We start from the raw sequence: 23409 nt of genomic DNA, 5'->3' as shown, positions 1-23409 counted from the left end.
AGACTGAGGTCACACTGCAAATAAAGATCTGAACTTAGATTTGCATGCATTTAGACAACATTCACAGTTTGACTCAGATCCACATTGTACAAAGACACTTGAGCTGACCAGAGGTGGATGGGAGCTGCCAAACACGGCGATGCGAAGGGTGTGATGCTGCCGTCCAACAGCCTTAGCGAGCAGATACACCGGAATGTCCTCAGAACTGTGAGGGTGCATTACTCCTCTGGGTTTGGAACTGCCAAAAAGTACTGACGGACTCTCCTCGTATTCCTGAAAAAGGAAACAGGGGGTTTTTACTGGGCTGAAAAAGACAAAGATGACAGCCCTGTAGGGAGGTCCAAGAGCAACACATATCAGCTTTGAAACCTGACTTAAAACTGTCCTCTACTCTGGTTGGTGGGGATGGGAATCGAGGTTGATTAGTCTGTTTGTTTAACGATTCCACTTATCGGTTCTGTGACATCATCAGGTCGTTTTCGTATTTTGGTTGTTTCTTCTAAAGTCAGGTTGTATTTGACCAGTAAAGACAACACTAGGACCAATTACAACAGTTACAACAAAGGGTTAAATATGTCCAAAAAAACACAAACATTTAACCACAGCATCCGATTAAACTGCACCAATAGAATGTCTCTGATTGGCTGCTTAGCGAAGGGGGCGGTGACTCTGGGGGGGCAGAGCCTACAGCGAGGCGTCCTCTCTCAGCCGCTAACATTAAACTCCTCCAGGTTCTATCGATACTGTTAATGTTAGCGTCATTTCACTGTGTTTATGAATCATCTCCATGACGACCAGGCTCTGTTTACATTAAAGCCCTGCTGACTTTCACTCTGAATATCCTCTGTTTCCTTTTATTCACTAACTTTTTCATCTCGACATCAAAAGATAAATTCGTTGTCTCCTCAGGACCCATACTCACAAACATACACCGTGAATTCCAACAGATCTACATTTATCTACAATGAAACCTCCACTGGAAAACTGTCTCTGAAAGTCTATTCAACTATTTTACATCATTTTCATTTTTAATCTCATTTCTGTCGCTACATTATTTTTGTCTTTTTCCAGTTGACGCCTCCTCTTTTCATTTCACGTAGTTTTGTTGAGGTAAATATTTATGAACGTTTCTGTCTTTATTCATCAGGAATGAATTTACATGTCATATTATTTCTATATATTTGACTCTGACAGTTGGAAAATTAATTAAAATAGTTCAACGACCCATTTTCAGTCCTGAATTTAATCATCCTTATATTACACTTATATTTAACTCGGATACTGTTGAATAACTAGTTTCATGTTTTACTGACATGTCTGAACAAAGCTCTAAATCCCTTTATGGGTTTAGTTTCAATCCAATGCAAGATGTTACAGATTTAATGAAACAAAGCCTTTGGATGATACTTTATTCCCCAATCCAATGAGAAGAGAATCGATAATGGAAGTGGAATCGCTAAAATCTTATCAGTTCCATCCCTACCAGCAGGTAAAATGAGTCTTTGGTTAGAAACAATGCGTAACAGTCATGTGGTGCAGTTTCCTGTGGCTGGTGGTGTACTTCACCTGTCCGATCACACCGTAACAGGCGCCGACAGGGCTGGTGTTGGTCACACGCACTTTGTGTTCGTAGCGGTGATCGAGGAAACACCGTTGAAAGTCCAACAGTGGAGTTTCCACCACAACATCTGGCACGACACACCTATCGACAAAGAGACAAAGAGCAACGGCAGCGGGTTTGTAACGCCGTCTGTTAATACGACAGTGTACAGCTGTGGAAAAACACTCAAAGACCACTGTAGAATGATGACTTTACATGATTTTAGTGTTTAAAGGTATGTTTTATATTTCTGATATAGAACAGAATAGAAGAAAATAAAATAGAACACAACAGAAGAGAACTGGAATAGAACAGAACAGAAGAAAACAGAATAGAACATAATAAAAGAAAATATAATAGAAAACAGAATAGAATAGAATAGAATGAGCTTTATTTTCATTGTCAAATACCACTGCACAATGCAACAATTTGTTTTTATGTTCTATAAAGTACAGACAACATTTCTTTCCGATTCCAAATGAAAATATTGTCATCTAGAGCATTTATTTGCAGACATGACAAAAAGTTAAAATAACAAAAAAACAAAAGATGCAGTCTTTTCAGACCTCAAATAATGCAAAGAAAATAAGTTCATTTCATTTTTTAGTCGTTGTTTATTATGAAAAATACAAAAAAAAAAATGTTTGGTGTCTGGGATCTTTTCTTTTTTCTTTTTCAGTCAGTCTTGGATTTGTCAAAGATTTTCCAAAATATTGACTTTAATGCATTGTTAATTTTTGTGCATCATCAGATTTAACATTTACTTCCCTCTTGAGTCACTCAGGACTAAAATGTCCCATTAAAAACACATTTTTAATCTCAAAGCCATTAATGAATATATTCATGCATTCTGTAATGTATGGTTTTATTTTGCATTAATATGAAACCAGAAAAATCCAAGACTGCAGGAAAAACAAAAACCACAGACATCAAACATTTATTATATGGAAAATAAATTATTTCTGTATATTTTTCATAAATAACAGTGACTTCAAGTAATCATATTGTCTTTTAAAGGGTTAAAATCCTTTTTAAAATTATTGAATGTTTAGACGTTTTGAGCAGGACTGAAGTTGTTAAAGAGATTTATATTTTTTAAAAAAAGCATTAAAAAATATTAATCTGTGTTGGTTTCAATAAATCCAAAATATCACTGTATCACAGAGGCCATATTTATTTTTCTGGTCTGTTAATTTATATGAAAATGTGATTAAATGGAGTGGTTATATGTCTTTACATTTATATATTTGTAGATTCTGGCCGTATAAAACATCCCTAACTGGTCATCACCACTGTACCTTAATACAAACATCTAAAATACCACTGTGCAGCAGTAAATGCTTTTTTCTCTCCACATGGTGGTGTGAGTTTCTGGATTAAACCAACCTGGCACTGATGGGCAGAGTCAAAACCTCCTTCCCGACACCTTCCACATCCACCGCCAACGTCAGCCTGTATCTCTTCACTGTGTTGGAGCACAGTGTCACCTTCACATACAAGGCAAATACACGATATGAGCGCAAAAAAAAACAATGGAGTAGCACTGGGGAAATAAACATAAACCCAGTGTGTCCATCCAGTGTCACTGATCCAACTCCATGGGTTTTACTGGTGAATCAATGTTGTAGAAGATGACGGTGTTTCCACGGTAACTACAGAGCCTCTGAACGTCCAAATGGGTCATATCTGATGACCATGAAAAGATGAAAAACTGTATTTTACACCAATTCTTTACTAATACTAATAGAATTAATGGACCAACAGGTATTGAACAGTTATATCAGTAGATGCTTTTGGTCACAGGTGGATGTTTGGGACATTACGAATTAATTTAGAATCTGCATCACAGTAACACCACAAATATTTTTTGTTATGTCATATAATTGTAGATAAATTTAGGGCAGTAGGGGGTTTTATAGATAAACTTCCTACAGCTGGGACACTCGTTTGTTTGTTTACCTTAATGTCTTCAGATGACATGAGGTCCACCGAGCCTGTAGCAGGACTGACGGTGAACTCCACAGGCTGAGAATGAACGTCTCGAGCAGTGCTGCCATGCCACTGGTCCCTGAACGCCTCATGAACCTGTTTAACACAGGTGATGCTGGGAGGTCCCACTCCATCTCCCAGAACCCGAAGGGAAAAGTTTACGGGCACCAGAGACGTGTTGAAGAGCGTACAAACGGACGTCTGGGGAAAACCTACAACAGGAGACAAAAAAACAGAGGAGGAATCATGTATGTGGATAACGCCACAAGGATCGAACTGGAGGAGACGTTGAGGAACTCACCGAAAGCTACGTCTCCAAAGCTGAGCTCTGAAACATCAAAGTGTAAAGAAGGACCAGTGACACAACCCCTGGAACAGAAATAAGACACATGAACCACAAGACAAAAACATTAAAAAAAACATAAAGCAGGTCTGAAGATCGACTATAAAGGGAAGATTTCAATAATAGGAATGAATTAACACTTATGGTGCAAACAGAAGAGAATGTAAGGTGGACCTGGAATTAACAATACCTGCATTTGGTCAATCTGAGCTCTACAGGAGGTTTGTTCCAGTTGTTAGTCTGGACTCTCTGGGCTCAGACTACACCTTGGTTTATTTTCCTTAAACATATCACTCATGTACTCTGGGCCTAAACCATTCAGTGATTTACAAACAAGTAGCAGCACTAGAACATCTATTCTGGATCTGACTGGAGGAGTAGATAGAGTGTAAAGATGTCCACACTGGTGTCATGTGTTCTGGTCTCTTAGTTCTGGTTCTGAACAAACTGCAGCTGTTCCATGCTTTTTTATTGGGGAAATTATATATGAACCTTTAGAGACCTAGACCTACTTTTGTGGAGACTTCCAATTTTTTTTTCTCCACAGCCAACATTTCCCACATCAAAAAAGAGAAAACTGAAGAAAGAGTGACTTTTTCAGCACAATCTATCATTAACTGAACATAAACCCAGTGTGGCCACCCACTGTCATTGATCGGTGTTTCCACGGTAACTATGGAGCCTCTGAACGTCCAAATGGGTCATATCTGATGACCATGAAAAGATAACAAACTGGATTTTACACCAATTATTTCAAGTGTTGATAGGATTAGTGGATCAGCAGGTATTGAACAGTTTAGATCAGTAGATGGTTTTGGTTGCCGGTGGGTGTTTGGGTCTTCGAGGGCTAAAAGACCATTCCAACTCAACTGGAGGTGTAAATTTCATACTGTGTATTCAGTGGCTGTTTGTTTTACTGTCCAACCTGAAGGTTAAGGTGAGCGGTTCAGGCTTCCCTTCGACTCTCAGCTGAAGGTCCTCAGAGAAACTTCCAAAGACGCGACTGTGGAAGGTAACTTTCACAATGCGGTGCTCGCCAGCAGGAACAACGCCCTCCTCTGGACTGAAAGAGAAACAGCATCCGAACGCGGTGTTGGGGCTTAACAGGCTGAAAGGAGCGTTGATCAGTCCTCTGTTGGACACCAGCACCTGAAGAACAGAACAGTCCGGCTGACTCAACACCTGTACCCGACGGGACTCCAGAACCCAGTTCCCGGATCCCAGTAGTGCAATTCCTTGTAATCATTAGTCTGCTTTGTTAAAGCTGTGTATGACTTTCATCACCAATTTTTCATCAAATCTGTAAAACCCGAGTCATAGCCTAAGTATCACAAATTCATAAGTCTTCAGTGATAACACACCTGGATCTCTTCCCTCACGGTGAACAGTTTCAAAGTGTACTCCACCATAAACAACCATGCGTTTACAAACAGAGTCAGTTGGGCATTATTGGAAATTTGGTGTGAAGTGCATTGTGGGAAGCAGAGCTCTGTGCAGCTGCATTATAGCTGCAGCGGCAAAAAACACGGAAACAGCTTCATTGCTACTGTAGCTGTGCCGAGCTCTGCGTCCCACAATGCACGTCGTGACAAATTTCTGAAAATGTCTGACTGACCTACCAGCTCTGTTTGGAAACAAATGCAGTGTTTATGGTGGCGTACACTTCGAAATTGTTCATCGTGAGGGAAGAGATTCAGGTGAGTAATCACAGAAAGACTGACGGATTCGTGATATTTAGGCTATGACTGGGGTTTTACAGATTTGAAGAAAAATTGGTGATGAAAGTCATATGCACGTTTAATGATTCCACAACGATGAAAGCTCCGTAGGGAGGTCCAGGAGCAACAGATATGAGTTTGAACAGAGAGAAAACCCTCCTTCAAACTATCCTATATCCTGGTTTACCTCTTCATCACCCTGTACGAGTTTAGATCCAATCTAGTCCAAAATATTAATGAATGTTTGACATTAGAGGGAATGCAAACAAAGCATCTGTACTATAATTTATTCTTTAATCCAATGAGAATCAATAAGTGACATTGATAATGAAACCAGAGTTGCTAAATTCTTACAATTCCCGTCCCTACCTGTACCTGACATAAACTTGATGATTTGTTTGGTTTACAGTGGTTTTCTGTTGAAGGTGTACTGGTTTAGGCGTTAACCTGTGTATGTCAGCTGGACAGTGCTAGTTAGAGCTCACCTCATAGCAGAGTTTGTCATTAATGACAACGTTTTCCATGTCCCACAGACTGTAGTTGAGTTCAACATTCGGTCCCACACCCTCGCCTTCGATGGTCAGAGGTAACCCAGACTCACGCCCTGAGACGCCGAAGGACAGAGGAGATTTAGGATTAAACCACAGGAACATGAAGGGAGAAGAAGAAAAAGGAAACGGAACAACAAGAACACAAAGAAAGACAAGTCAGACTGCACTGCCTAATAATAAAGTAACAGTGTTCAGTCTGGTGGATATTAGGGGTTCATTAGATGTTTATTTGTAGTGTTTAGCCACTGATGGAGAGAGGACACAATATAGACAAAGCTGAGAGTATAGTTCTACTCTGCTACTCGCAATCTACTCATCCATCCATCCATCCATTACACCCATTCCATCCAACCATCATACCTACTCCATCAATCCACATATGTCCATCCATCATACCTACCCCATCCATCCATCCATCCACTGACCCATCCATCCATTATACCTACTCCATCCATCCATCATCCATCCACTGACCCATCCATCCATTATACCCATTCCATCCAACCATCATACCTACTCCATCAATCCACATATGTTCATCCATCATACCTACCCCATCCATCCATCCATCCACTGACCCATCCATCCATTATACCTACTCCATCCATCCATCCATCCATCCCCCTATTACAGAGCCAACACTGACCTGTGATGTCACAGTATATGGTTTGTTGATAAAGTTTCGCCTCCTCTGGCTTGAACACAATGTGGAACTGCGCCGTCAGATTAGGCCATATTTCACCCTCCTGAGCAAAGACGAGAAGAAACAATCACATTAAATAACCTTATGCAGTGGATAATGGTCAGAAAAAACGTGGATCTGCTTAACAATAGCTTAGCGCTGTTAGCTTAGCGCTGCAGAGTTTGTCTCATCGGTCTGTTATTTTATCAGTGTTGGGCAAGCTACTGGGAAAATGTAGTGAGCTAGGCTACCAGTTCCTCTGCCATGAATGAAGCTGAACTACACAGAAGCTGCCACCCAGTCAAATGTAGCAGGCTGAGTTACACAAACACCGCAGAAGTAGCTCACTACATGTGAATCTACATGTGAACATGGCGATAAACATAAGAAACTACATGTTTAAATGACCAAATTCATACAAAGTCAATTCCAATGGGTTATCAATATACATGCCAGAGTAACTATAATTAAAGGCCAATTACTGACACCTGCAGACCAGGATGTAGTTAACGGTACTCACTACAGTCCGAATCCGATTGGAGGTCAAAGTAGGATTCAGGAAATAATGATGTTACCGCCAGGCTACTGAGAAGAGTAGTTAGTTACTAATGCCCAACACTGTATTTTATTCAGGTTTTCATGACAGACGCTGGCCTCACACTGTTAGACTGCTTTACAGATTTGACCATTTAAGTGTTTTGTGTTTGAGCTGCGTTCTGTTTTTCATCAGTTGGTTTTGTTTGACGTTCTTCTGGTTGCACGGATGGATAGAATGTGTATATTGGTACAACTGTCGCGTAGTGTTACCATGGCAACACAGACAGAACTGTGGCTGTCGGGTTTGGGGTATAAGAGGCTGAACTTTGAAAGTATCAGTGGTGAGTCGGTCAAGACTTAGAGGTCAATAGCAGAAGGTGTGATGGTGATGGACATGGGAAGGCACTTGAACGCACCATTGGTTCCGCTGTTATGCAGCCGTCTGACAGGGCGTCCAGGTCGTCCTTCCATGTCTGGCGTCTATCGTCCCGAGGGGCTGGAGGCGGCAACGGCAGCGGGAGGCAACGGACGGCGGCCGGGCGACACTCCCTCTTGGCTGCTTCTTCTTCAGAGCTGTCCCTGTAGAGAGAGGACGACTGACAGATGACAACAGGTAGAAGACAGGCAGGTGTTCCTTCAACGTCTGCGTTTAGACCGACCTGAGTACGATGGCCTCCTGGTCTGTGGGTCTGGGCCATGGCGTCCAGATGTACCGAAGAGGGATTTGGCTGGTGTTGGTGAGGGACACCGTTTGGACGCTGGTCAACGTGATGTAAGTCCTCTTCAGCGCCACGGAGTCCGAGCTGAGGTGGATGTCGAGTTCTTGGCAGGTTCCTGACACGCTGATGTAGACATCTTCACCTGAGCAGAGGACGCATGCACACGCACAAATGCCAACTTCAGTTTTCTGATTTGGAGCCATGAGTTGGTCCACAGCGTAAATATTTGGACTAGTTACAGCAGAAAGCACACACGAGTAACAAGTAATGAGTAATGATGGCTCTGCTCCAGGTCTTAGAGGACTCACTGGACCAGGAGTCAATCTGGTCCACAACTCAAACAGAGGAGCGTTTACTGTCCGTCCGTCCATCCACCCATTCTACTCATCCATCCATAAGATAAGACTTCAGTTATCCCACCATGGGGACATTTTAGGTGACAGCAGCAACAAACAACAAGCAAATGCAGAGAAAAAGACAGATGGAAAAACACAAATGAAGGAAAAATGAAATATAGAGAAAAATAGAGAAATGTGGTATTTATATAAATATTTTTGTAAATATAGAATTGGAATGAAAAATCGTCCAACCATTCCTCCATCCATCTGTCCATCCATCCATCCATCTGTCTGTTCATCCATCCATTCATCCATTCATCCATCCATCCGTCCATCCATCCCTCTGTCCATCCATCCATCCATCCATCTGTCCATCCGTCCCTCCGTCCATCTATCTGTCATCCATCCGTCCGTCCGTCCATCCGTCCCTCCGTCCGTCCCATGCTGTTGCTGTGTCCAGTCTGTCTTACCTGTGTGGTAGTGCAGTATCAGGTCTTGCCTGTGGTTTCCTACGTTCATGGGGTTAAAGGTCACAGTCACCTGGACGCTGTCGCCCACATCCAGACTCCCAGACGACGGCGCTACAGAGAAAGGTCTGAAAGACAACACAATAAGGACAAGATTTAGAATCAACCATAGTCAAGCCGAGGTGAGAGGACTCATGTCCTATAATGGAACCCAAAACAGATTTTGTAGAATTTCAATTCATCTATTCAAAAAGTTCACAAAGTCTGCAAAATTACACAATATACAGTTATACTATAAAAATCCAGTGTAAAAATGTCCCTTTAAAGCTGTGACTATGTGAAAAAACTCTAATATTCACTGACACTATGTAACACTTTAACCCTATAAGTCCTAAAATTATTTTAGCAGTGAATTCCAACTTAATTTTCCTCTACATTTAACCTTTCCTAACTGACTTATCACCATTCAGTAAAATATTATCCTCTGTATTGTGCAACATTTCAGTGTAAATCATGTATTTTCCTAAATTTAGTTCACTGATCATGTAGATGTTCATTAAAGCTCAGAGTAAATTCAAAGGTTATTCTATCAAAAACAGAGAAAACTGAAGAACAAATGACTTCTTAACAAATCATTAACTGAACATAAAAAAATTTAATTTGAGAACAACCTTATTTTGTTCACTTTTATTTAATTTGTTAGTTTTACTTTGACTCATTATTGCACATTTTATTTATTATTGTAGTTAGGTTTTTTCTTCTCTATTTTTAAAAAAGTTTTTCTTCAATTTGATTCAGTTTGTGGCTTATTTTGTTCACATTACTTATTATATTGTTGACTTTTGTTGCTTAATTTGTCTTTTTTTTACTTCCTTATACTTAATTTTTTGCTTATTTTTTCACATTATTTAGGATATTTTTTATTCGTTTTATTATTCGTATTTTTATATATATGTTAAAATTGTATGCATGTTCTTCATTCTATTTCAAATTTTCTTCCTTTATGTTCATTCTTCTCAGTATTTGGCTCATTTTCTTCAGTATTTTGTTCATTTTTTCGGTTCTCACCTGTTTGTTCGGAGCTTGAACCGGGCTTGGCTGTTTCCGATGTTTCGTACAAGCTGTGTCGTCTCCGTGGTCGCCTTCACAGGGCACGTGGGTAAAACCAGCTGGTCACGGAAGTCGAGGACGGCCCGAGGCCCAATGGCGACCACGGGGACCTCGAAGCGCTCCCTCTCAGTCACGAACACCAGCCGGTGGTGGTAGTCCTGAGGAAAAACCACCGACAGACGCACATGAACACTTTAATATTCGCCGCTCAGTCACTGTAACGTCTGTTTTTAGGACGTAGACAAAAAAACACAAAAAACAGAAGAAGAGGAGGTCAAAACATGATGCTATAAGAGTAAACTGATGTTAAATTCATTGAATGGAGTATAAGAAATTCACTATTTCAAGGCTTTTTGATTCATTTTATTCTCATATTTCAAGTATTTTGTTCATTTTACAAGTATTTGTTCACTTATACATCTATTTCAATGTTTCTTGGTTCATTTTCGCCTCTTTTTCCAAGTATTTTACATTTCTTTTACATGTATTTGTTCACTTTTATGACTTATTTGAATTTTTTTTGTTCATATTATCCTCATTTTTTACTAAAAAGGTGAATTTTCTCAGTTTATACGTTTTCTATTTTCAGTTTTGAATAAAATATGGGTTTGAGAGATCACTGTCAATCATTGTGATATGTTTTTATTTCAGTGTTGTGATTCTTTTGTGACCCCTTTCCCAGGAGATTTATCATCATTATAATACTACCACTACATTATATATTTTTCATGCGTTTTACTAATTTCATTCACTGATCATGTAGATGTTCATGAAAGCTCAGAGTAAATTCAAAAGTTACTATATTAAAAAAATGGAGAAAAAGGGACTCTTTTCAACAAAGATATAACTAACTGAACATAAAAACAAGTGTTTCCAACCGTATTATGGTCATTTTTTATTCATTTCATTATTGTATTTGTTTTGGTTCATTCTGTTGCCTGTTTTATTATTTTGTCTTCAATTTCATTTACTTTGTGATGTGTTTAGTTCATGTTATTTATTATTCTGTTGAGTTATTGTTCATTTTTCTTCATTTTATTGATTGCTTTTTTGGGTTTTGTTCATTGTGTTGCTTATTTTATTCTTGTTTTGCTTCTTTTCAGTCTGGATCTGTTTGGGTCTGGTTCATGTAATGGTCTGTATTATATTTGACATTTTCCACCTGAGTTTCTTATCTCCACCTTGTTTTCCTGAGGGCTGAAGACAACACTGAACGTTGCTCTCAGTCCTGGTGCGACTGTTTGACTTCCATCGTCCGAACAAACGGCGTGGAAATACTGCGAGTCGTCCGGCTCCAGCCTCACCGCCCGGGAAACCTGGATGACGACACCACGCATAGGCTTTAACGTTCAGCTTTCAGTGACTTCAGTGTAAACAGTCGACGGGTTATCCATCACCTTGTCGTGGTTGAAGAGCTCCAGAGGTAGCCTGTAGGTCTGTCCGGGACTGAAGTTCTGGAAGACAAGTCTGGACGGAAAAGGTTGGAAAAGAGCCCGGTCCACGTCCACCGATGACAACTGACAACGACACAGATCACAGATCAGTTCATTCTGTGGATTCATTTGCCCCTTTATGTTCAAACTGAAGGAAGAACATGGTTTAAATTAAATTAAACAACCTGTCCCTTTGTTTTCAATGAGGAACCTAACTATTTTGCTCAATAAGATGTAACCGTTTTAACTGTCAGCTAATGCTAATGCTGGGGTTGGTTACCATAGAAACAGAGTATGTCCAATCAGACCTGGACCCTGTGCCAGCCTATAATAATAATAATAATAATAATAATAATAAAAATACCACGTGTTTGTATGTGTATAGTAATTTAACACAAACATATAGTTTGCATGTGGTACATTGAAAATAACATTAATCTTTGAGTAAAAAACTCCAAAATTAAAGTAGTGGAACTAAGATCAAGAGAAATTAACCTTCAGTCATCAGCAGAATGTAGTATCTTTAAGTCATTGGGTAAATAAACATCCACATCCAAATAACTGATATTCAGTAAAAACTTCACAGATTCATATTTTTTTTGGTGTAAATCTCTTAAACAACTTCAGTTCTGATAAAACCACCGGACATTCAATAATTTTAAGGATTTTAACCCTGTAAATGACAGTTTGATTACATGGAGTCACTGTTATGTATGAAAATTACACAAAAAATGAGTTCTTTTCCATATAATAAATGTTTGGTGTCTGGGTATTTGTTTTTCCTTCAGTCTTGGATTTGTCTGGTTTCATGTTAATACAAAATAAAACCATACAATAACAGACTGATTATATTTATTAATGACTTCGAGATTAAAAATGTGGTTTTAGTGGGACATAATGGTACGTTTTAGGCCTGAATGAGTCAAGAGGGAAGTAAATGTTAAATCTGATGAAACACAAAAAATAATAATGTATTAAAGTCAATATTTTTGGATAATCTTTGACAAATCCAAGATTGATTGGAAAAAAAACCAACAACTCAGTTCTCCAACATTTGTTATGGGGAAAAATATACCAGCATCATGTAATCAAACTGGCATTTAAAGGGTTAAAATCCTGATAATTATTCAATACATATATATATTTTTTTATCAGGGCTGAAGTTGTTTGATTTATGCAGAAAAAATATAAATCTGCAAACTTTTTCATGGAACTGTTTTTTGTCCTGAATGACTCAGTGTTCTGATGATTTATTAGAAAACATAACATTAGAATTCTAAACTTTGTTTATAATAAATAGTTCATATGCACTAACACAGTCAAAATGATGCTGATGAAGAGGAAGAACTTAAACAAAAATGTCCGTAGTCACGTATGAGGATTAATACAGGTTAATACTGCAGCATGTTAGAGGTTGGATTTGCAGCAGAATTCAACTTAATGTAGTTTTAGAGTAAAAACTGAAGACTGGAGCGACATCATTTACCCACTTAAACCAAGATTTATTTACATTTAGGTCTTTTTCAGTGCCGTCAGACTGAATTTACTATATTTGATGTGTTTCCTGTTGTAGAGACCATCCTCCTCATCTTCCTCACTTGTTTTTCCTGTGATTGCTTTTACCTTGCGGTGAGTGGTAACGTCAAGTAGTTCCAGGATTCGCGGCGGGTGGACATCACTGGTGTTGGCGAGGCATTCCTCTGTGGAACGTAACGTCTCCAGGGTGTAAACAGACGGAGGAACCTGAAAAGGCAGGATGACAGTGGTTTGAAAAACTCACCAATCACACGTTTCCTTCAGCACAAAGAAACAATAATGGAAGCAACACAATTTTACCATCCTTCAGGTCTATTAAACAGAAAAAACTGCTATAAAATCATCATATATCAATATCTTTTCTGCAGAAATCTCTTAAATCACTTCAACTCTCATTTCAAAACTGCCAAATATTCAATTGAATTCAGGATTTTAACTCTTTAAATGACAGTTTGAATATATGATGACACTTATTTTATTCAAAAAATAACACAAAAAATAGATATTTTCATCAATTTTATTAACAGCGATGAGTAAAATAAAAAAAAAAGTGTTTTAGTATAAGTCAGCAATAGTCCTGCACTGAATTAAAACTAATAATATAATGAAATCAACAGCTCATAGAACAAAGTAATCATCAAAATGAACACAAATTAAGAGAAAAGAACTAAATAAGCAATGAAAATAAACAAAATGACTGACAAAATGAAGAGAAATTAAGAAAATAATCAACATTAGCAAAAATGAATGAAATAATCATTAAAATGTAAAAAAAAACAAAAACAAAAAAAAAAACACTAAATAATTGCCAAACTGAACTTAGAATGAAAAAAATGAACAAACATTAGCACAAACAAAATGAAAAAAAAAAAAGGAAAATAACCAAACAACTGTCAAAATAACATAAAATGAAAAACTAAGAAAATAAAATGGGAAAAAAGGACCAAAAATGATCACAAAGTCAAGAAAATTTTAAAATTAAGCAACAAAAACAAAATGATTAAAAATATGACAAAAAATCTAAATGAACTAAATAATTCACAAAAATGATCAAACACTGTAACTTAAAAAAAAGTTTTGTTCATATTTTCATTCATTTAGATTATATTAAGATTATATGTATTACCTTTGTTTCATTTGGTTGGTTATTTTTGTGTTAATTTATCATATTCATATTCAAACACATCGGATAATTCTAGAAATAAATAACAGTTAATTGCTGTTGTTGTTTGAGACCGGAACAGGGTCCAGGTCTGATGGGACATACTCTGTTACTATGGTAACCATCCCCAGCTTTAGCTTTAGCATTAGCATCAGTTCTTTCCAGATAAACTCACCTTCTTCGGTGTGTCCGTTAAGACGAGCCGGTGTCCGACGGACAGAGACGCGGCTCCCCTCGGTGCCCTGGTCCTCGTCCTGGTCGGAACCGGAACCTCCATCACTGTGAGGCGGATTCAGCTCCGAACCTGGACCCTGACCGGAGAAGCACTGGCAAATGAAAAACAGCTTCGTTTAGAGCCGCTGAAGTGCGTCAAAGCGTCACTGCGCACGGAGATAAAGTCCATGAAAACTAGAAAAAAAACAAACTTTTATCTTTTACAGAAGAAAAACCCACTTTCACGCCGCGGTCTGTGAAAATCACACACTGACACTGACGCTCGAGGACATTTAGTTGTGGTTTGTTGCCGCGGAAACTCACACAGGGACCTCCCAATGAACTGTCTTCTGATTGGTCCGCAGTTACCTGGTCCGTCTTCTGATTGGTCCGCAGTTACCTGGTTGTTTCCCTGTGGGTTTCTGTTCATGCACAGTGGTCACTCCAGTGGTCACTCCAGTGGTCACTCCAGTGGACAGCTGTTCAGAGGTGTTCTCTTGTATATTCATGGGTTTTGTTGTTTTAGTTTCACATCAGTGGACACTTCTGCATCATCCCATACACTGTCATTTACACCATCACTGGAACTTTGCTGTTATTGACAAATCTGATCTGCAGTGACATGTTTGAGTATAAAAAATTGCTAGTTATTATTAGACTGTAATTAACAGGGTTTTTTTGTTAGATAAAAAGTTATCTTTTATTTGCACATTATCTCCATGAAGTGAGTAATGCCTAGTATTCCAGTATGATAAAATGTGAGAAATCATCAGATTAGAAGCATTAACCTCTAAGACCCAGGAAATGTCAGCAAAGCACCAGCTTTTCTTTTTTTTTTTTTTTTTTTTTTTTTTTAAATTAAATAATGGGCCTACATTGGAAACATCATGATGCAACAGTTTTTTCAGATGCAGTTTTTTAAATTTTTATGGAATGTCCTTTGTAGTGGACAGTTTTCTTTTCTTTTTTTGTATAAAGTTGTGAAACTCTTGTCCACAAATGTGGACAGAAAACCCATAGCTGGGTCTGAGGAGGTTAAAAAATGTTTTTATTTCATAGTTTTCACACAGTGTATCAGTAAATACATGTTTCTTTGCTTCTAAAATTAAACGCGTAGTGTCCAGCTGAGCAGACAGTTTTGTAACTAATGTTCATCAGGGTAAGCTTCATAAAGAAAATTTAATCACATTGTTGTTTTTTTTCATGCCTAATGAGGAATAAAAAGACTCAAGAAAAAAATCCTGATGAAGGTTCTCGTAATTCATGCATGAAAGGGTTAATTATTTGGTTAATATTTTGTGTATTTTTTCATGTTTTGTCCATTTTATTACATTTATGTCAATTACTTTATCATTTACATTAATTTTGTTGATAATTCTGTTGTTTTTCTGTTAACTTTGTTCATTTTGTAGATCATCTTCCATTTTTATTCATTTTGTTGAATATTTTGTTCATCCGTTTGTTCCTTTCAATTGATTCTAGTATTTTCTGTTAATTTCTTGTTCATTTGTCAGATTATGCCAATAGGCAGCAAAATGAACACAAATAATGAATAAAATGAACAAAGTGAATAAAAAATGAACAAAATAAGACTATACATGGTTGTTTTTTATGATCAATTAATGCTGTAAAAGTCACTTTTTCTTAGTTTTCTCTGTTTTGATATAATAACCTTTGAATCTACTCTGAGATTTTATGAACACTCACATGAAAATGACAGATTTTCATTGAAAACTGAAAAATACTTAAAGTACTGTTATAATAAATGGTGATAAATCACTTAGTAATTATTAAATGTCAGGAAAATCTAATTTAGAAGTCACCACAGAAATAGCCCCAGGTGTAAAGAATCAATTTACTTCCTATGCTGACTGGTGTTGAGTAAAATCCCAAAATACTGACGTATGAGTGGACAGAGTGAAAATATTCCAACTCAAACCAGTCTGAAGCTGTAATTCTCTGTGTCTGCACCAGGAGGCAGCCTTGGACTGTTCAGACCGACAGAGCCTGCACTGAAGTATCCACATGGATCCAGTTCAGTCAAATTATAACAAAAAACCTATAAATAATGACAACTTCAAACTTTTCTATGAGTTTCAGAGTGAACAGAGTAAAACTGCATCATGAACTATCCTTTAAAAAATGTGAACAACCTGACATCTAAGAAAAATAAACACAATTTTACCAATATTCTGTCATTTACATCATGTGCTCTACAACGAACAGATCACAGTGGATCTGCAAACACACAAACAGACACCGTAATCGATAAAATACACCAAATAATGAGAAAGAAAAGAAAATGATAATAGGACATGAAGAAAATAATTAAAGAGAGCATTATGACAACACTATATCCTTTCCAAAATTAAACAACTTATTACAAAATTAATCAACACAATGAACAAAATTAAACGGAGAAATTACAAATTAATTAACAAAGTCAACATAAATGAATGAGAAAGTGACGGAAAACTCAAGAAAATTAACAACAACGAATAAAAACAAATAAGAAGATTGGAAAAATATGAAACAACATGGAGAAAATAAGCAACAGAATGAACAAAAAGACAAAAAAAGAGCAGACTGAAGCAAAATTAACAAAATGAAAAGTATCATCAGCAAAATAAGGTTGTAGACGTTTGTTTTTAGATTTCGTTAAGGATATATTTTGGTGTAAAAGTAACTTTTTCTTCATTTTTCTTAGATTTGATGAAATAACCTTGAGTTTTCATGAAAATTTAAATGAAAATACAGAGTTTTCACTGAAAAATAAAATAAATGGTGATAAATCTGTTCATGATTAAATAGAAAAATGAATTTGGGAGCCACTGGGTTAATTAGTGCTTTCACCAAACTGTTGAATTTACTCTAGTTCAGTGTTATTTTGGGTCCATACCCAAACCTTCCTAGTATTTACTCCGGTTTAGTGTTATTTTTGGCCCCGCCCCCAAAACCTTCTGACATTTACTCTGGTTCAGTGTTATTTATGCCCCGCCCCCAAACCCTCCTGATATTTACACTGGTTCAGTGTTATTTATGCCCCACCCCAAACCCTCCTGATATTTACTCTGATTCAGTGTTATTTTGGCCCCGCCCCGAAACCCTTCTGATAGTTACTCTGGTTCAGTGTTATTTATGCCCCGCCCCCAAACCCTCCTGATATTGACTCTAGTGTTGAAGTTGTAGTTTGGGCTGAACTCTGGTCCAGAGGTTTTTACACCGGGTTAATCGTGACGCTTCATGTCCATCGCACACATATAACCCTAATTTTCCGAGTCGCCATGGAAACTCTGCGATGATGAAACCACACATTAACACATGTAGCTGCTAATTAGCCTGTGTGTAATTGTCGTTTCTGATTGCAGCCAGGGGGTGGGGGCGAGGTGTGTGTTTACTCGTCACGGTAACGAGCCAAGCGCTTGACCCACTTCCACAGGAAGTCCCCGGAGGACCGCCCCCCCTCCGCCGCCAAGCCCCCCCCCCACTCCATCATAACACAATGTGATGCAAACACCCACACTGACATGAACGAATACATTTACTGAGGTAAACACAACATTTATTAGAGTATTATCGTCTGAATGGGACATTTTCAGTGTAAATCAGGTATTTTCATGTAAATATTCATTAAAAGTAAATTTAAAGGTTATTACATAAAAACACAGAAAACTGAAAAGATGACATTTAAGCCCAATATATTAACTCAACAAAAAGCATGTCAACAACCTTATTTTGTTCATTTTTTAATTCATGTATTTATATTTTATTCATATATTATATATTCATATATATTTCTCATTTTAATTGTTTTTGTTCATTTTGTTGCCTATTCTATTATTTTTTTTGTCCATTTTGTGGCTCATTTTGTTGAATTCTATTGATTTTTTTTACTCATTTGCTTTGTTTTTTTTTTTTTAAACTTTGTTAGGTAATGTTTTTTCACAACACTGATTCTTTTAAAATTTCCTTTTTGTTCATCTTATTATATTATCGTCATCATCACACACTCAACAATACGTAACATGAACAAAAATAAGCCACAAATTGAAGAAATAATAAAACTGAAGAAATACTAAAGCAGGCAACGAAATGTAGAAAAACAAAATAAACAATGACAAAACAACTGAATAAAAACAAAAAGTTACATGAACAAAAGAACCCAGAAATAGAACAAAAAATTATAAAATGGCAACAAAATGTAAAAAAAAAAAAAAAAAGAAACAAAATGAACAAAATGTTTGTAGACACTTGTTTTTATGTTCAGTTAATGTTAAATTTCGCTGTAAAAGTACATTTTTCTTCAGTTTTTTATGTTCTTACATAATAACCCCTGAGATTTACTGAGCATCTGCATGAAAATACCTGATTTAGATGAAAGAATGCAGAATATAGAGGATAATATATATAAATAATATATATATAAATGACTGATGTCCTGGTATGAGTCTCTAATCAGTGAAGCTCCGTTGCTGTGGTTTCGTGTTAAACATCCTTGGCTGAGTCGTGGTGAAGCTGAAGCAGCTGCAGACTTCAGTCTTGGTTCGGACCAGGTGGGTTCACCCAGTGGAACTAACTCCGTCACCTTTTACGCTCCTCGCTGATCATCGAATTATCCACGAAGTGTCCGCGCCGCCGCCTTCCTCACCAACGACGCCCCGAGTACGAGGACGGCCTTGGTTTGCTCCAGTTGTGTTCCCACGACGACGACAAAATGGTCCAAAAATGAACGTCGACAAATGAGGACGACGTCAGGAGTTCTCAAATTTCATTGGCTGGTGCAGATCCAGTCAGTCAGACAGGTCTTCGTCTTCTTAACGTCTTTTACCTCATCTTTGACTTATTCCATCTTTTACTTTATCTTCGTCTTGTTCCGTCTTTTACCTCGTCTTCATCTTAACATCTTTTACCTCGTCTTTGTCTCATTCCTTTTACTTCGTATTCTTAACGTCTTTTACCTCGTCTTCATCTTGTTTCATCTTTTACTTCATCGTGGTCCATCTTCTACCTCGTCTTCATCTTCTTAACGTCTTTTACCTGGTCTTTGCCTTCTTAATGCCCTTTACCTTGTGTTCATCTTGTCCGTCTTCCCTCTTCCTCACGTCTTTTACCTCATTTTTGTCTTGTTACATCTTTTACCTTGTCTTCGTCTCTTTCCTTCGTCTTTGTCTATTCTGTCTTTTACCTCATCTTTGTCTTTTTAACGTCTTTTACCTCATCTTTGTCTTTTTAACGTCTTTTACCTCATCTTCGTCCTTTTAATGTTTTTTACCTCGCCTTCGTCCTCCTAACATCTTTTACCTGGTCTTTGTCTTGTGGCACCTTCGACCTCATCTTCGTCTTAAGTCTTTTACCTTGGCCTCTTAACTTCTTTTACCTCGTCCTTATTTTGTTACATCTTTTACCTCATCTTCGCCTCATTCTATCATTTGCCTCATCTTAATCTTGCATCTTTTACTTCATCTTGTTCCGTCTTTTCCCTCGTCTTTGTCTCGTTCCGTCTTTTACCTCGTCTTCGTCTACTTAATGTCTTTTCCCTCGTCTTCCTCGTTCCTTCTTTTACTTTTTCTTAACATCTTTTACCTCGTCTTTGTCTTGTGGTGTCCTTCAACCTTTTTTCTCGTCTCATTGTGTCTTTTACCTCTTACATATCAGTTTGTCTCATGTCATTGTCATTTTTGTCTTGTTGCATCTTCGGTTTTGTTCTTATCTTGTTACATCTTTTCTTGTCCTATCGTATCTTTTACCTTTTTCTCCTCTCGTTCCTTCCTCTACCTTGTCTTCATCTTCTTAGCGTCTTTTACCTCGTCTTCGTCTCATTCCGTCTTTTACCTTATCTTCATCTTCTTAATGTTTTTTACCTCATCTTCGTCTCGTTGCCTCTTCTACCTCGTTTCTTTGTCGTTGGGGGTGAAACTCATATTCCACCCCGGACGTTGCTGCTTTTGTATGTGCATTAATGTGTTGATGGTGCGTCCACCTACATTAGCCATGATCAGCCTCTCAGTGTCGTTCTCGGGGGAGGGTTAGTGATGGGGGGGGGGGGGGGGGGGGGGGGGTGTACAATGGCCCATCCCGCCCTCAGCTTCACTTTGACAGCCTCATTTACAGAGCAGGGAAATTAACCCCCCCTCCAGTCCAATCCTTGGAGGGATCTCCCACTCTTTTACTGTCACTGAACACACCGCGGGTCCCTGAAGGCGTCGCCGTCGCTGGGTTTCTCCTCCTTTACTGTAAATCCAAGAGGAGGGGCGCTGATTGATTATTTGTGTTGTATAATCACAGGACGTGGCCTTCGGTTCAGGGACGATTCCCTCCCAGTGCATCTCAAACAGATTTAACCCTGAACGTCCCAGGAAAGAGTCAACGGGAAGGACTGACACCGGACACAGACCCAGTTTGTTCATCTGTACTTCTAAACAAACACAGAATACGATGGTTTAAAAACACCTTTAACCCCGTGGAGTCCAAGGATAGTTCCACAATTTTTACCACATTTTCATCTCTGTTTTTAACTTCATTTATGCGTCTTTTGTCACTGTTTTCACCTTTTGCCTCCTTTTTGTTTCATACCTTGTTTTCGTCTCGTCCGTTTTTTTGTCATTTTTGTCTCATTTCATCATTTCTCGTTTGTCTTTTCTTGTCTTCGTCTCGTCCCGTTTAGGTCGTTTTCGTCTCATTCTGTCTTTTTTTGTTTTCGTCCCGTTCTGTCTTTTCTCGTTTTTGTCTCATCTCGTTTTTTTACGTAGTTTTCGTCTCATCTCATTTTCGTGTCATTGCATCTTTTGCCTCGTTTTTGTCTCGTTCCGTCTTTTCTCATTTTTGTCTCGTCCCATTTTTTATGTCGTTTTCGTCTTATTTCATCTTCTCGTTTTCGTCTCATTCCGTCTCTTTTCATTTTCATCTCATTCCGTCTTTTACCCTGCTTTTTGCCCCGTTTAGCATCTTCCATCCATCCATCCATTATCTTCCGCTTATCCGGGGCCGGGTTGCGGGGGTAACAGTCTAAGCAGGGATGGCCAGACTTCCCTCTCCCCAGACACCTCCTCCGTTTAGCATCTTTTTACTTATTTTTGCTTGGATATCTTTTTTTTCAAAAGGGTATTTGCTAAATATTTACATACTTCCTTAAATTCACATTTTTAAGGTATTTGCTTGGGATGGAAATTAATAAGAATTTAGCAATTTGGGTAAAACATCATAAAAGACCACACAATGGAAATATAACAATAATAAAAATGGAATTACATAAAAGATTTTACATGAAAAAAAAAAAATCACAAAAGACGCGATCAAAATATCAAGATGAAACATCAAAAACTTTGGCAATAAAGGTGTAAATGACAACCTGATGGAACAAAACAAACAATTACAACATTAATTCAACACAAATAAGACAATGAAAAACAACGCAATAAGATGAAACATGGAACAAGATGAAAAAATTGTGGAACAATGTAAAAACAATAAAAATATTACAATGATGATAAAAGTAAACAAAACACCTTTCAAAACAAGATGAAAACAGACAAAAGTAGATGAAAATGAAAATGATATAAAAGACATAAGATGAAAAAAACAGAAGAAGAGATGAAGGTAGATAAAAAAGACAAAAACCAATGTGATGAAAACAACATACAAGAAATATTGTGAAACATAGAAGGTGGAAAAAACAAAAAACATAACGAGAAAAACATCAAGTACAACATGTACGAAGAAACAACGTAAAAAAAAAAAAACAGAAACAAGACGAAACAACATAATGTGATGAAAAGAAAACATTGTCAAAGATGTAAAAACAACAAAAGATGCAGAAGAGAAAAAATAAATAAATGTTGTCAAAAGTAGACGAAAATGGAAACGACAAAAGACATAAGATGGAAAAAAACCGCAAAAGATGAGATGAAGGTAAGAAAAAAAAGACAAAAACAACATGATGAAAACAACGTACAAGAAATACTGTGAAAGATAGAAAAACAACAAGATGAAAAAGACAAAAAGATAAATTAATCACATCATGACGATGAAACTCTGACATCATTAGAATAAACAAAAATGACTCCAGTTGCGATTTTCTCTGACATTTGGGGTCGTTTCTCGTACTTTTACTGCAGTTCAGACAGTTTTTCTTTTCTGTTGGTTTCAGATGTTTCTTCGGTCAAGGTTTGTGAGCGTCGCCGCCGGCTGCTGTTTTCCGCAGACGGCCGTAAACTGACCCCGGCCCCGCCCCCCCCAAAGCCTGTGATTAACCCCCGGTTGCCCCGACGACGCCGTGACCTCGACGGGCCGGGGCGACAATTAGCTGGAGGTCGGCGCGCTGTAATCGACGACGCAACATCTGCCTTTTAACGACGCCTTCACCTGTTTTCACGACCGGTTTGAGCAGAAAAACTGCCTCCGACGACTTCAAACCCCTGGAATCGACGTTTAGTGAACGTCATTACAACAAAGTTACACATTTACAGCCGAAGACGCACTAAAACTACGACACAAATGAGGATTTTAGAAGAAGAGTTTATAAACGCACACAAACTTTGCAGAGATTCAGAGAAAAGGCAAGATTAACGAGTAAAAAGACGCAAAAAGACAAAAATGACCCAAAAGACAAAAACATGACGAATGTAACAAGATGAAAATGTAAAAGCACGCAAAACAACAAAAATGTAAAAAATGCAAAGAGACGAAAATATGAAAGATGCAAAAAGACAAAAATATAAAAGATGAAAAATATGAAAACGTAAAAGATGCTAAAAGACAAAAATGTAAAAAATGCAAAAAAAGATGAAAATGTAAAACATGCAATAGACAAAAATATAAGATGCAAAGGACGAAAGTGAAAAAGATGCGAAAAGACAAAAATATAAAAGATGCAAAAAGATGAAAACATAAAAGATGCAAAGGATGAAAATATATAAGATGCAAGACAAAAATGTAAAAGATGCAAAAAAAGATGAAAACGTAGAAGATGCAAAAATACAAAAATATGAAATGAAAAGAACGAAAGTGAAAAA

The 23409-nt window shown here is 37.7% G+C and overlaps 2 protein-coding genes across 2 annotated transcripts in view; both read right to left on the bottom strand.

Annotated features, from left to right (window-relative positions):
• The window catches only part of hydin (HYDIN axonemal central pair apparatus protein), an 85125-nt gene extending 70661 nt beyond the window's left edge, over positions 1–14464 (bottom strand). Inside the window, exons 1-16 of the mRNA XM_030152482.1 lie at positions 14361–14464; positions 13111–13230; positions 11452–11571; positions 11236–11370; positions 10013–10212; positions 8948–9072; positions 8080–8281; positions 7837–7999; positions 6848–6947; positions 6136–6254; positions 4858–5081; positions 3891–3958; positions 3560–3801; positions 2987–3087; positions 1567–1702; positions 109–273 (exon numbers count right to left, since the gene is read on the bottom strand). Coding sequence (XP_030008342.1) covers positions 109–273; positions 1567–1702; positions 2987–3087; positions 3560–3801; positions 3891–3958; positions 4858–5081; positions 6136–6254; positions 6848–6947; positions 7837–7999; positions 8080–8281; positions 8948–9072; positions 10013–10212; positions 11236–11370; positions 11452–11571; positions 13111–13230; positions 14361–14462 — 2322 coding nt within the window. The 5' untranslated portion in view covers positions 14463–14464. The remainder of the gene's footprint in view (positions 1–108; positions 274–1566; positions 1703–2986; positions 3088–3559; positions 3802–3890; positions 3959–4857; positions 5082–6135; positions 6255–6847; positions 6948–7836; positions 8000–8079; positions 8282–8947; positions 9073–10012; positions 10213–11235; positions 11371–11451; positions 11572–13110; positions 13231–14360) is intronic.
• Positions 1–23409, bottom strand: part of LOC115432728 (zinc finger protein 420-like) — a 597943-nt gene that overhangs the window by 71545 nt on the left and 502989 nt on the right. The window lies entirely within an intron of this gene.

Source organism: Sphaeramia orbicularis, chromosome 2, assembly GCF_902148855.1.
Source record: "Sphaeramia orbicularis chromosome 2, fSphaOr1.1, whole genome shotgun sequence".
Classification (NCBI taxonomy): domain Eukaryota; kingdom Metazoa; phylum Chordata; class Actinopteri; order Kurtiformes; family Apogonidae; genus Sphaeramia; species Sphaeramia orbicularis.
This window is presented reverse-complemented; position numbering and strand designations above follow the sequence as displayed.